This window comes from Desmodus rotundus, chromosome 8 (genome assembly GCF_022682495.2).
Source record: "Desmodus rotundus isolate HL8 chromosome 8, HLdesRot8A.1, whole genome shotgun sequence".
Classification (NCBI taxonomy): Eukaryota; Metazoa; Chordata; class Mammalia; order Chiroptera; family Phyllostomidae; genus Desmodus; species Desmodus rotundus.
In genome coordinates this window covers 37971639-37983954 of record NC_071394.1, presented here as the reverse complement: position 1 = coordinate 37983954, position 12316 = coordinate 37971639, and the positions used below count along the sequence as shown (strand labels likewise).

Below are 12316 nucleotides of genomic sequence, written 5' to 3'. Positions count from 1 at the left end.
CAGGGATCACAGACAAAGGGTGTCTACCGTGGCCCCCAGGCCTTAGGGAAGACTGCCCAGGTGAACTGACATCAGAACTGCAACAGAAAAGAACACTAGTTACCCAGAAGAGGGTGGTAAGTAAGTTCCAGGCAGAGGAAACAACAAGGACAAAGTTCTGGAGGCAAGAGCATGCGTGGTTGATCAAAAGAAAAGAACCAAGTTTATTTTCCAAGAGCTCAGCCCCAGAGATGGAGGGTGATGAGGAGCCAGGCTGGAGAGGTTAGCAGGGCCTCATCTGAACTTTATCCTAAGAGCCATGAGGAACCATCAAAGTACTTTTAAACAAGGGAGTGACATCATTGGAAACATACCCCTGGCCACAGTGTGGCAAAGGTGGACTGAAGAGAAGCATGTTAGGAACTTCACAGTAAGCCAGATGAGAGAAGACACTGGAACCAGAGAGTGGCAGAGGGCCCCAGAGTAGTGGATGGATTTGGGTAGAGAAATATTGGGGGCCTTGATGCATGGTTGGTTGCAAAGGGTGAGGGGTGAGCCCAGGACAGCAGCCAACATTTAAGCAGTGGGCAGAGTGGAAAAGAAGCCACAAGGAGAATAATTGCAGGTGAGCAGGGAGTCCTAGAAGCCAAGAGCATTTCAGCCACCCCGGGAGGGGTGGCCCACAGTGTCCGGTGCTATGAGAGCAAGGTGCTGGGAGGAGGTATGAGGAATGAGGATACAGTAGGAAAACTGAGACTTGTGAAGACAGCAGCTGATTTTAGGGGGCCAATGAATGGATGGGAGGCAAGGAGATGGGGCCAGCAGATGTAGGTCAGTAGTGCAGAACCAGAGAATGAGCAAGCCGGAAGGGACATGAGGCTGAGAGTTCTAAGCATGAAACTCTTAAACATGATAGGACAAGGATCAAGTAAGGGGGAGAACTAGTAAATACAGGACAGGTGGAGGTCCTGATAAGGGAAAAGGGGATGGGATTCAAAGCACAAATAAGGAGTAGAAATAATGAATTGAGATAGCCTCAGAGCCTGAAAAACATAGAATAAAAAGAGAAGGGAGGTGAGTGGCATTGGAAAGCTTTGCGTGTGATTTTTTTTCTTCCTTTTGCACCTCTTTTCTTGTCCTTGGAGGGCAATAAACCCACCTGTGAAGGAGAGAACACCTAGGCCTTGCCTACTTTCATTTCTCGTGCGGGAGCCTGCAGCTGGATCAGACCAGCTGGGATGCTCCTGGGAAACCCAAGGCACCTGTCGTACTCAACTTCGCCCACGAGATGGCAGCGGTGACTCACGGTAGCGCTCACACTGGCTTCCCCCGTGGTTTTGACTTTCAGTTTTTGAGATCTTGACTACCACTGAATTCAACCCTTTTCTTTCTTTCTCCTTCCCATTCAGATGTTTTCATTACAAATTTGAATGGGGAAGGTTATACACTCACGTATCTATAGGAACACCACTATGACAAAGTCCTCTGGGCAATAAATATAAACAAAACCCTTTCTCAACACTCAAACATAATGAGCAGGACAAAAGGAAGCCAGAGAAGGGGACTGTCCACGAACAAGGATGCCACCGGGACAGGGAAGGGATACGGAAGGTAAGGGTAGAGGAGCAGGTGTGAGCACAATTCAAGCGGAAGTAGACAAGCACGGGGAATCTGTCCATGGTAATTTCGGATTTTTTTTCTATGTTTGATGTTTGCCAATAACTACTATTTTGTTAGCATCTTAAGACTGCAGAGCAAGTTACTTTGTCTTCTTATCTTTGGATTTTCTAGTTTCACTTTACAATTTTTCCTTTCCCCCCCTTCTCCCTAGATGCCAGTGCCCAACTCATTCTCATACTTACTCCCAAGGTAATAATACATTTTGTGTTTTAAACTGGCCACAATTTCCCTTTCCACATTTGGCACTCCAGTGCATTTGGGCAAAGGGGAAAGCAAACAAATCAAGGGATGTGAGAAGGAGGTGGATGAAAATGGTTGCCTTTTCACTTGAAATTGGTAATATGTAGTTCTAACTACACAAAGTTAGCTGACTGTACGCTGCTGATTGTGTGTTTGGCTCTAATATATTTTTAATGCTATTTATAATGTTTTCTGTTTTTAATAGAATTATTTGCAAAGCTAAAAATGATGCCATGGAGAGACTCTTGAGATTGTCTGAGTCATCAAACAATAAAGATGAAATCTTTTGACGGTTCTAATACAACTCAAAAAGAAAGACGCTGAAGAGCAAAGTGGTTCCTAGAATGAAAAAATTTGTGCATTAATTTTTAAAATAATATTCTATTAAAAATAAAATAAAATAACATTCTATTTCTTAATAATTAAAAATAATGACAAGTTTTCATTTCTCACAAACGTCTTAATCCTTACCCACTCCATTGTCCACAGACCAGCAGGAAGCTCATTTGTAGCTTCAGCGAGTCGTCAGAATGTCACATGAATTACTGGCACAAACACTGATTTCACCTCTTGGAAGGAAAGGTCAAATATAAACAGCAAGGCAAGGAGAGGAATGAAAAGTAAGGGGACTGGCCAAAAGGACCCTAAGCAGAAACCCCCAGAGAGGCCACTGGGAGTGGAACAGAGATCGAAAAACTGAGTGCTTTGCCGGCTGGTGGAGTGACTCACACTTCAGGACAAGCCAAGGGACCTCCCATTCATTAATGGCCATCTACCAAACAGAAGGCCTTCAGGTCCTCATGAAACTGTGCAGAACTTTGTCTTCAGCTGATTTTCTCCAGCTCTTACTGGATTTCAACAAAGAATCAGGAATTTCCTATTTGGGTGAATAAAATCAGTAATTTAGAGAAAGTTAACTTCAAAGTTTAATAGGATCCATTTTATGTCATTTCCTAAACTTTAGTCACAAGAGCAATAGATTAGTCTAACCAGGAATGATTTAAAAGTAAGTAGATAAAAACAAGGACATTTCGTGGGGCCCTCTTGTTGTTCCAACATGGCAGGAAATAATTTTTGCCCTACCTACAAATGTTGCAAAGAAGTATCAATTTATAAAATTTTTAAATTAGATTTGACAAAGAAAACTAAAATTTTTATATTTATAAGCTTGAAAAATAGAAATATCTTACTGTGCTAAGTAACCTCCATGGAAAAAATATTAATTGAAACAAATGATCACAGTTGCTATAAGAAGTGTGAGCAAGATTCTAATTAATGAATCTACTAATAATTGTTCTCTAACAATAGCCCAACTCTAGAGCCTAGAAGATATATTTTTCTAAAAGACTTTTTTACACATTATGTTTTCAAAAGTATACTTTAATTTCAATGGGGAAGGTATTTTATGTAACTTTATTTTCACACAATCAGATCAAGTTAGCATTACATTCCCTTGAAATACAGGTTTTAATTTTAATTTGATATGTAACAATGAAACCTGAAAAATACATTTTAGGTAAGGCTCCAAGGAAGATGCTTATGCTCACTGCTAGAATACTAATTTACTATCAAATAACGATATTTTGCTTTGTTTTTGAGATCTACTCTGATACTAAGTTTTACATTTCTAGCTCCTGGGCTTTCACCTTCTGGAAAAACAACAGATTATGCCTTTGAGGTAAATTTGTCAGCCATTCTTTCTTTTATGAATGATCTAAAAAATACAACTAGAGTATTTTGCTTATGCATTACTATCTCATTTGAAGTCTGCTATTAATTGGTGTCCTTTAATCTCAATATTTGATCAGGCCCTATTTAGCAAAATAGCTTGTTAGGGTAATGGACTATAAACCTTCTGATAACATGAGTAATGACTAGAATACCATCGTGTGTACAGCCATTAAAATAGGACAAATTCCCAGTTCTACAAACTTTCCAGTTTATATATGTTGTATGGTAAATCTTCTTTAGTTTTGTAAGTATAACAATCCCCAAAGAGGTCCAAGTAATCTTTTGACACAAGAATAAAGAAACAACTCATTCCCATGAATCTTTATCACACTGTACTTACATAATTAGTTGTTTAGACCCATGTCTTCTCCTAGTTCAGGACTTACAAATTAAATGTCACCGGGGCCGACAGTCAGCCAGCCCACCAACAGGCTGGGTGAGGGCAGTGCTGACCGTCTGAAGGCTGGCCTCCCCTCAGCCGCACGGGATCGCGGCCACCCAGCAATGCAGGCCCGTGCTTCACAGTTATTCCAGAGAGACTGGACAGTCACACTGGATATTTTTATCCCAATTTTAAGAGTTATGAGCTAATTCAATAAAGAAGAAATCTAAACATACTGTGGATCAAATGAAACACGTCTTTTGGCCAATAGTGACTACTCATCCATCAGTATAAAAGCTCTTAGCTGTAAACTTTATGAGACTGTTTCTCCTGTTCATAGTTGTACAACCAGAGCCTGGCACAGTACCTGGAGCATAGCAGGCACTCAGTAGCATGGGGTGGGTGGAAAAACAGGTGGACGATTGGATGGATGGATGCACGTGTGCACGCAAGGGTAGTTGGATAGATGAATGCTTGGATGAGTGAATGAAAAGGTGAAAATATGTGAGGAATTAACAACATTTAAACTGAAAAATAAGAAATTTGAGAGGCAACTTAGTTGTGGAGACAAGGAAAGGCAGGCATTTCAAGCTGAGGAAAGAATTGTGTTGATGTACCTGGAAAAAGATAAGTCATTTCAGTGTGGCTAGAGCCCAGGCTTGCTTAAAGAAGTATGGCGAGTCTGAGGCCAGACAGAGGGAACGAGAAGGCAGTGCTACGGAACATACGCTTCATTCTCTAGGCAATGAGGAAATATTTTAGGCTTTTAGAAATGAAGTGGTTAATCTCTCATACAGCCATCACCAAAATCTTTTTTTTCTTTTCAGATGGCCGTTTCAAACATTAGATATGGAGTAGGAGTTACAAAGGAAGTGGGAATGGCAAGTATTTAAGATTTCTGGAGTCTACTGTAGAGGTTACATATCTTTTAAAACAAGTGCAAGTGGACAAAAATTGAGTCCTTTGTTTTAAAAAAAAAAAAAAGTTTAATGTTAAGTTGGCCAGAAGTGTCTATTACATTTCTAGTGTAATCAGACCTAACTTATAAATTATTTTTGTTATTGTAGGACCTACAAAACATGGGTGCTAAAAACGTTTGTATGATGACAGACAAGAACCTCTCCCAGCTCCCTCCTGTACAAATAGTTATGGATTCCCTAGTGAAGAATGGTATAAACTTTAAGGTTTATGACAATGTGAGGGTGGAACCAACCGATAGAAGGTACTTTTTTTATTGTTGTTGTTTTCTTACTTTAAGTGGAAGCCCACACGTATCACTGTTCCTTGAAGCTTGATTACTTACTGACATGTCAGTCTATTTCTGAAAAATATTACATAATGGCTTTTCTTTTCCTTTCTCACAGCTTCATGGAAGCTATTGAGTTTGCCAAAAAGGGAGCTTTTGATGCCTATGTTGCTGTGGGTGGTGGTTCCACCATGGACACCTGTAAAGCCGCTAATCTGTATGCGTCCAGCCCTCACTCTGATTTCCTAGATTATGTCAGTGCCCCCATTGGGAAGGGAAAGCCTGTTTCTGTGCCTCTTAAGCCTCTGATTGCAGGTAAAGACTGTTTGTTTGCTTGTTTCTTCATTTGTTTTGTTTTGCAATTGGCAAAAGGCCTTAGGAAAGATGAAAGCCAGGAATTCTAGGGTACGTGTTTCTAAAGCTTTCTGATTTCTTCATTTCAGTATAGTACCTTGTTTAGAGATCAAAACAGAGAGCAATTCATTTATGTTTACAATGCTGATCTTCGTTATTGCACAGATAGAAACAGTTTGGGGCAGTGGTAGGAAAGTTTGCAGATTTAAGCTATGAAGTCACTATGTGAAGGAGGAGGGAAGGCCATCGTTTACATATCATTAGATCCCTCTATAGGTAGGTTTGTCTTCTAAGCCCCTCTCTGTTTTGTCCCATTTTGCCAGCCACTGTGGAGTTTAAGTGGAACATTCACTATTATTTTTCTGATGTTGACTCAACCCTTTCCTTTACATAATGGCTCTTCGGCTGACCTGAGGCTTTGACACGCTGCCCTAGGACATGTGGCCAGCATGGCCACATAGCTCTGGGAGACATCTGCTCTGTGGCTGAAAGGAGCAGAGACATGCAAATGCAAATCAGAATAGCTTGTCTGTTTCACACAGACCTTAGCAGCTTTCTGTTTTCAATTCCCTCTCATTTTATAACTGTTAGCATATTACCGTTTAAAGTTTTATAGCTAAAATGCACTAACCGGTCACTGGAAAATACCAGTTTAAAGTCTTATCTTCTCTCTTCTGCCCCCCATTGTTAACAGGCCTGTGGGGGAGATAGGAGTGAGGTGGTGGCAGATGAACTGCTTTGATGGGAATGAGCAATCAGCAGGGAGCAGCATAATTGATGTCTGGCAAATGGAACCCTCTGGTGAAACTGTGTGGGCATCACACAGAGGGGTGATTAGTAAAGTTTAGAAACTTGACAGAACTACAGAGCCAAGCCCAGCAGAGGCAGAGCATTACTGTGCTTGCTGCCAAGAGGGAATAAAGACATCTTTTAGAGAGGCAAATACAAGTTTTCCTCCTGGAGTAGCCCAGCAGCCTGCATTTGAATATCCAACTGCAGCTGCTTCAACTCTGGCGCTAGAGAAGCTTGAGGTTCCCAGAGCTCCTCACTGTTAATACAGAAAAAGACACCATACATGCATGTTAAACCTACATGTGGTTAATACAGACGTGAACATCATTCATACATGGTAGCACAGATAAACACATCACATACGTGCCGACTTGCACATGCACATAACACACATGCATGTTAATACAGGCACAAACATTATGCATGCTAATGCAGGCACAGGCACACACATGTATGCCTGTGAATAGAGATATGCACATCAGACAAGCAACAGGGGCAGCAAAGCTTCCTTCTCTTTGTTCCTTATTTCCTAAGGCTGAATTAAGTATGTCCACAGACCTTTATTTAGATGCTTTATTAATATTAATATTATTTTGTTCAAGTCCCAACTACCTCAGGAACTGGGAGTGAAACTACTGGAGTTGCCATTTTTGACTATGAGCCCTTGAAAGTAAAAATTGGTAAGAGCCTGTGCCCATTAACTTTTCAAAAAAAATTCTCTGTTTTACCTTTCAAACCTAGCCCCTTTTATTTAATTCTAATATTTAGCAATCAAGGAGTTATAGAGTTAAGGGAAGGGTATGTACATATATATTTTTTTTCTTTTTCTAAGTAGATATAAAAATATGAAACAGTCTAATAAAGTTTTTTTTGAGAATTACCTACAAATGTGTATTGAAAAACCTTGAGTCTTGATTGGCCATTTTTCTGCCAAAGTTAGTGATGGCATGTCAGTAATAAAGGGTTATTCCTTTTCTTGGACATCTTTTTTACATTTTAAATCAATTTCATTGAGATGTAATTTTTATATAATAAAATTCACACATTTTAAGAGCCTGGTTTGATGGATTTGACAAATATAGATAGACACCCATTTAACTACCAGCCCGACCAAGATGCAAAGCATCACCATCACTCCAGAACAATCCCCCCAGTCCCATTCCCAGTAACCACTGTTCTGCTTTCCATTTTCCTTGTCATTTTTATCCTGTCTTCTTCTCTGACTCTCAGCTAAGCGAGTGGAAATGTCCCTCTCTTTGAGTCTGGCTCAATATTCTTCTTTCAGGCCTGTGTAGCAGAATAAATTGACATTCAACCACACATTTATAGTAACTTCTCTTTTTAAAATTAAATTACATTATCCTTTGACATCAAGGAATAATAATAGTACCAACACTTAAATTTTATCTTACATTTTTTACAAATTATCTGACAAATGTTTTAAAGACTTTCCCATAATTTTATCTAGTGTGATCCTTACAACAGCTCTGTGAGGGACAGAGGCGCTGTGATTGTATAGTCTAATCTCATAGAGAACTCAGGGAGGCTAAGTGACTTGCCCAAAGACACGTGATCAGTTGCAGAGCGAAGACCCAAACCAGGGGTGAGCTAGTGAACCAGCTCTCTAACATTTACTAAACAAATAACCCCTGATTTGTATAGCATTTGCCAATTCCTGTGTTGTAAATACTCCCACCATAGCCAATGACGTCACTCAGCCTGCCTTTGGGAAGAGATGCACATACTTGGCTCCTGCAAACTGAAAAGAGCTTCTGCTCCACTGAAAAACTCAGGTTTCTGACTCCGAACTCTTTCCATGTTCCTTGCTGCTTCCCTACGTGAGAATAACTCTTATCTCATGTTTTTAATTTTTTAGGATAATTTGTTATCCTAAAGTTATTCAATGTTTGTAAATGAAGTCCATACCTATAGCCTCTATTGAAAATCCCTGTCCTAGGCATTGGTTCCCGAGCCATCAAACCCACGCTGGGACTGATTGACCCGCTGCACACCCTGCATATGCCTGACCGGGTGGTCGCCAACAGTGGCTTCGATGTGCTTTGGTAGGTACCTGGAGGGGCATTTTCAGTATCTGGATCTATGGACAGTATTTTCTTTTCTTTCTCTTTCTTCCTTTTTTTTTTTTTCCTGAACAATGAAAACCTTTATTACATGAGCTGAGATAGGAGGGAGGAGGATTTATTTGCCTTTCCGGGCCTTAATGTGCCTCAGAACTCCAGCTCCTTGCCCTGGAGCACAAGGCCATCTGCTCGGCCACGTTGGCCTGGTCTTGGTGCGATGCGTGCAGGAAGCTTGCCCTGCTGGAACTGCTCCTCTAGAAAATGGCTGACTAGGCATTCTTTTTCCTTTCTTCATATTTCTCCTGAATTTTCTTTGATCGCTTTGTGTTTAAATCTCTTTTTCCCTCAGGAGTCAGCTTGGCCCTTGTCTTGTGGCCCAGGGCAGTGCATAGTGGGACTCACACCACTGTCGGTACAATGTGCTGTCAGTGAGCACCATGCAGTTCTTTACTAGGGTCTTGGTACAGACCAGTTCATTGTTGAACGCATTGTCGACAACATCAATGATCCTTGCTTTGTGCTTACAACACTCTGAGCCCCAGGAGAAGTTGCCCATGTCCAACCTCAAGGCTCGGTACTTCCTACTGCCTCCCTGCATGCGGACTGCGTGTTTGAGGCAACAGCCAATCAGTATTGGTAGCAGGGAGTCCCAGCTCATATTTCCACTTCTTGTGGCAGGGCTTTCTCTTGCCCTCAGTCTTGTGGCACTTGTGCCAATTGTTCTGAGAGATGCCCATGGCTGGGTGCCAACTGGAAGAGCACGGTATTTTCTTAGTGAGAGTACTTACTAAGCATTCACTGATTAGCTCTCCACAGCAACCTCAGCTTAGATTGTCATTATCCCCTTTCCTAAATGAAAATAAGGATGCTGTTAGTGAGTGGGATAGTGAATAGGTGAGGCTCTGGGTGAGCCACAAACCTGCTGTTCAGGATGGACCACCCTAGCTGCAGCTGTGGCCACAGGGACAGGCAAAAGGAGCAGTTGAAGCTGGCATGCCTCTGTGGCTACACTAACCAGAGAACGCCCAGGGCTGCCACAATACAGAAGAGGGCAGGGGAGGGAGTTGACATTCCCTGAGCTGGACTGTGCACACCATGTCAGCACTTCATACTCATTATCGCTTCACCACAGCTCTGTGCCAGATGAAAAAGAGAACTCTCTTTGACATGTTTAGTAACTTGCCTAGAGTTGTACTGTGAGCTCCGAGCTTTGGTTCCCTTGTGCAATGGCTCCCTAATCAGTGGCTTTTACCACAGACCTCAGCGCTGAGCTCCAGGCCATTCATTCCAGTGGCTTCACAGAGGTCCCATGGGCACTTCACACCCAGCACATCCCAAACTACCGTATTTCATCCATTTGCACATGCACATTTTTTCATGTTCTAACATCTCAAATCAGAACATATCTTAAAATCTGTGGCATGGCCTAAGGTTGTCTTCCCTGGTGGTACAGATTTTTAAATGGTATATTTTATAATGCACAGCATCTTAACTTTGATGAAATCTGATTAATTTCCACCTCCCTCCCCACCCTGCACCCCAGCCAACATACCACACAACTTCTCTGAGTCTCTTACCTTAGTGAGCAACAGTACTCAGTAGGGACGCCTCCTTTCTCTCATGCCCACACTAGCCATCAGGTCCTCTACCTTGTCCTCTCAGATCTGCTCCCTCCTCAATGCTCCTGCCTTGGTTTAGGCCTAACCAGCTCTTGCCTGTATGGTTGCAGTAGTCTCCTCATCAGTCAGCTTGCTTCCATCCCATAGTCCTTCTGTCTTTCCTCCATGCAGGCTTCACCAGACTTGAAGAATGCAAGATGACCATCAATACACACACACATATATACACCTCTACCTTACAAGTCTTTCAGTGGCTTTCCATGCCTAATGTCCAAAGGTCAGATTTCTTTGGCCCTGGGATATCCACAATGCTCTGCTCTTTATCTGCTTGTATAACTGATCTTTTGGTTCCACTGGAGCATTCTCTCCTTCATGGAGCCTTTGCTGACCCTGCCCTCCTCTCTCCTCAAGAACAGCTGATCATTCCATCCTTTGCACTTCCCCACTGGGGGGCCCTACATTGCTTCTGAGACACCTCTCTCTTCACATACCTGTCTCCTCAATGCACTGTGACCTTGGTGAGGATGACACCATCTTACTCACTTACCTATCCCTGCCCCTTGGCACATTAACTGTCACATCATAGCTGTTGAATGAAGTTCACACAAGCGGGAGGCAGCAGAGTTAGGATTCAATTCCAGGCCTATCCAAGTCTATGGTCTGCTTTTCTCCCTACATTATTCTGCCCGCCAAAAAACTGGAGAAAATTGTTTTCGACTCTATCCTGGCCAAAGTCATCAGTACTTTGAAGAGTTGTCCCCTAACAACTTGGAAATAAGGGAAATAAGATTATCCTCCCTACCTGGAAGCTACCTAATAAATATATAATGGACCAAAGAAGTCACCCTTAAGTGAATGACTCACAAGCCGAAAGACTTCACTGTCAATCAAAAAGGGGTGGGGGTGGGTTCAGAAGAAAAAATTATGGTACTTGCTCTTCCAAGTACTTTCTGAAGAAGAGAAACCCTGGCCTGAGGTCTCTACCACTGGTCCACGTGGCCAGTTCTGAAGATGGACTCACCCATGTATTTAACCTTAGAGGCAATTCCCTTTGTTAGGACTTCATGGTCCTTCTGATCTTGAACTAACATCCATAGGACCTGCCAATGGGGAGAAAAGGTGCCCTCTAGAAGACTCAGGTGTCTGTACCCCTCAGCAGTTATATTTCTCTTTATAAATTTAATTGGACTTTCATATTTTATACATAGTTTCTCTGAGCTCAGCTTGGTGAGACAGAGCTGCTCTTGGGTCCAGAATAAAGATACATGCAGAGTGCCTCAGTGAACCTCTCCACCCTGTCCTCTTCTCATGGACACCTTATTCTTGCATTGCCCTCAGAGTCCCTGTTTAGAAACACAAAGCCATAGCACCTGTCTATCAACTAATTTTTTAAAAGTTCTAATGCTTTGTTCAAAGATGTTATCTGCTTCTCAAGTGTAGAAAAAAGGAAATTCTCCATTCTAAGACTTAAAACTGTAATTCATGCAAAAAATAGTTCATGTTATATTGTGTTCCCAATGCATCATTGAGCTGGATGGTTATGTTTATTCTTACCTGCAGCAGTGGATTCGCCAGAATTGGTGCCCAGCCAGCAGTTGCTGGAAACTCTGAAGCTTGGGTGTTGAAATAGCCAGCCCTGAATTTAGGGCATTTAAGGAAGAATTGGATTTTTTTTCAGGACAAGAATTAATAATAATGGTGAATGATAAGTTTTACAACGTGCTGGTACCATGTGCTAAGTACTTTACATAAGTCAACTCAACTCAACTCAACAGTGGCTCCAGGAAAATGTTGCACTTTATTCCCATCTTAGAATCACAAGGAGGTGGTGACAACCCCCCAACCCAACCTGCAGTGGGAAGGTCCAGTGCTAGGATTTACACCTGGGCAGGTGACCCCAGGGTCAGTGTGTTCACTCCCTGCATGTACTCTTAATGGAAGGCTAGTGTAATTATGACCCTACTTGCATAATATAGTATTTGGTTAATGCAAAGTATAAAACTGTAAACTTGCTTTAGAAGGAAATAATTTTTTTTAGATTCAGTGCTTTTCTTCAAGACTTAAATGTTTAAAAATTCAACATGGTAAAGATTTGTTTGCACTAGAAGGGGTTAAAAACACTGCAGTGCTGTTCATGGAAGCTTCGCTGTGTTAATTTCTATAGCAAGCAGTGACTGCTGTGGGCAAGAGTTGACCAGTGGAATGTATTGTG

At 41.8% G+C, this 12316-nt stretch overlaps 1 protein-coding gene across 6 annotated transcripts in view; it reads left to right on the top strand.

Annotated features, from left to right (window-relative positions):
* The window catches only part of ADHFE1 (alcohol dehydrogenase iron containing 1), a 32430-nt gene that overhangs the window by 4621 nt on the left and 15493 nt on the right, over positions 1 to 12316 (top strand). For 3 of the 6 annotated variants that reach the window (XM_071222251.1, XM_024572332.3, XM_045181695.2), the window contains exons 2-8: positions 1811 to 1848; positions 3531 to 3577; positions 4840 to 4893; positions 5080 to 5234; positions 5377 to 5573; positions 7007 to 7084; positions 8362 to 8467. In XM_071222251.1, the coding sequence (XP_071078352.1) occupies positions 1811 to 1848; positions 3531 to 3577; positions 4840 to 4893; positions 5080 to 5234; positions 5377 to 5573; positions 7007 to 7084; positions 8362 to 8467 (675 nt within the window). The remainder of the gene's footprint in view (positions 1 to 1810; positions 1849 to 3530; positions 3578 to 4839; positions 4894 to 5079; positions 5235 to 5376; positions 5574 to 7006; positions 7085 to 8361; positions 8468 to 12316) is intronic. The other 3 variants (XM_045181696.2, XM_071222250.1, XM_053930205.2) reach the window with 3 other exon arrangements.